Raw genomic sequence first — 883 nt, forward strand, 5'->3', positions numbered from 1 at the left:
GTGGGTTTCCGTTACACCTGTTACACTCGGGTCGGGAGTGCACCCCGCAGGCGGTGGGAAAGCGTGGATGTCGCCAGGGCCCCCCAGAAAGCAGAGGCGACGCCCCTGAAACCACCTGGGTGTCTGGGGGCAGGACTCAGATCTGCGAGGGTCTCACCCCCGTGGGGGAGGGAGCAAGGGCCCAGCTCTTGGAGGATCAGCTCTGGCCCACCTCGCAGCGGGCCTGGGGAAGGGTGCTGCGGGGGAAACCCGCTGCGTCCTTACCTTGGGGGGCGGGGGCCGGAAACACTGCGTTCTCCGCCTCTCCCGCCTAGGAGGGGTTGCTTTTAAAGCGCTGTTGGGGATGAAGGGGCACTTAAGCTCAATCTTGCGGACGCGAAAGACCCTAGGGTCACCGTCCCTCGGGCGGATGGACAGTGGCACCCTCCGACGCGGCGGCACGTCTCTTCAGAGCACCTGGTAGATTGGGTTGGGGTTCGCGCCCGCCGGACACTGCTGGGCGGCGTCCGGGGACGGGGTGGGGACGCCGGGCTCGCCCTCGCTCGGGGCGGTGGCCTCTGGTGGGCGCGGAGGGGACTCCGGCGGCGCGTCTGCCAGCAGGTGCGTGGGCGCCGCGGGGCTGTCGGTGGAGATGCGCTCCACGATGCTGGACAGGCAGTCGAGACTCGACACGGCCGCGCTCTTCCCGGGCCTGGGCTCTGCGCGGGGAGGGGTAGGTTAGGAAGCAAGTCTCCCCACCCCTGGGGAAACCGAGGACCTGCTGAGGACCATCCAGGAGAGTGCGGGGCAAAGGGGCAGGAGAGACACACCTCGTATTTCATTCTCTGCAGGGCTCCCGGGACGTGTGCTTTTGAGTGGGGGGGGGGGGGGGGGAGTCCCCAAA

At 68.3% G+C, this 883-nt stretch overlaps 1 protein-coding gene across 1 annotated transcript in view; it reads right to left on the bottom strand.

The window, feature by feature from the left end:
* Positions 1–447: 447 nt before the first annotated feature.
* MYOD1 (myogenic differentiation 1) overlaps positions 448–883 on the bottom strand; it is a 1,554-nt gene continuing 1,118 nt past the window's right edge. Inside the window, exon 3 of the mRNA XM_006142571.2 lies at positions 448–698. Coding sequence (XP_006142633.1) covers positions 448–698 — 251 coding nt within the window. The remainder of the gene's footprint in view (positions 699–883) is intronic.

Source organism: Tupaia chinensis, unplaced genomic scaffold (genome assembly GCF_000334495.1).
Source record: "Tupaia chinensis unplaced genomic scaffold, TupChi_1.0 Scaffold000077_1, whole genome shotgun sequence".
Taxonomy (NCBI): domain Eukaryota; kingdom Metazoa; phylum Chordata; class Mammalia; order Scandentia; family Tupaiidae; genus Tupaia; species Tupaia belangeri.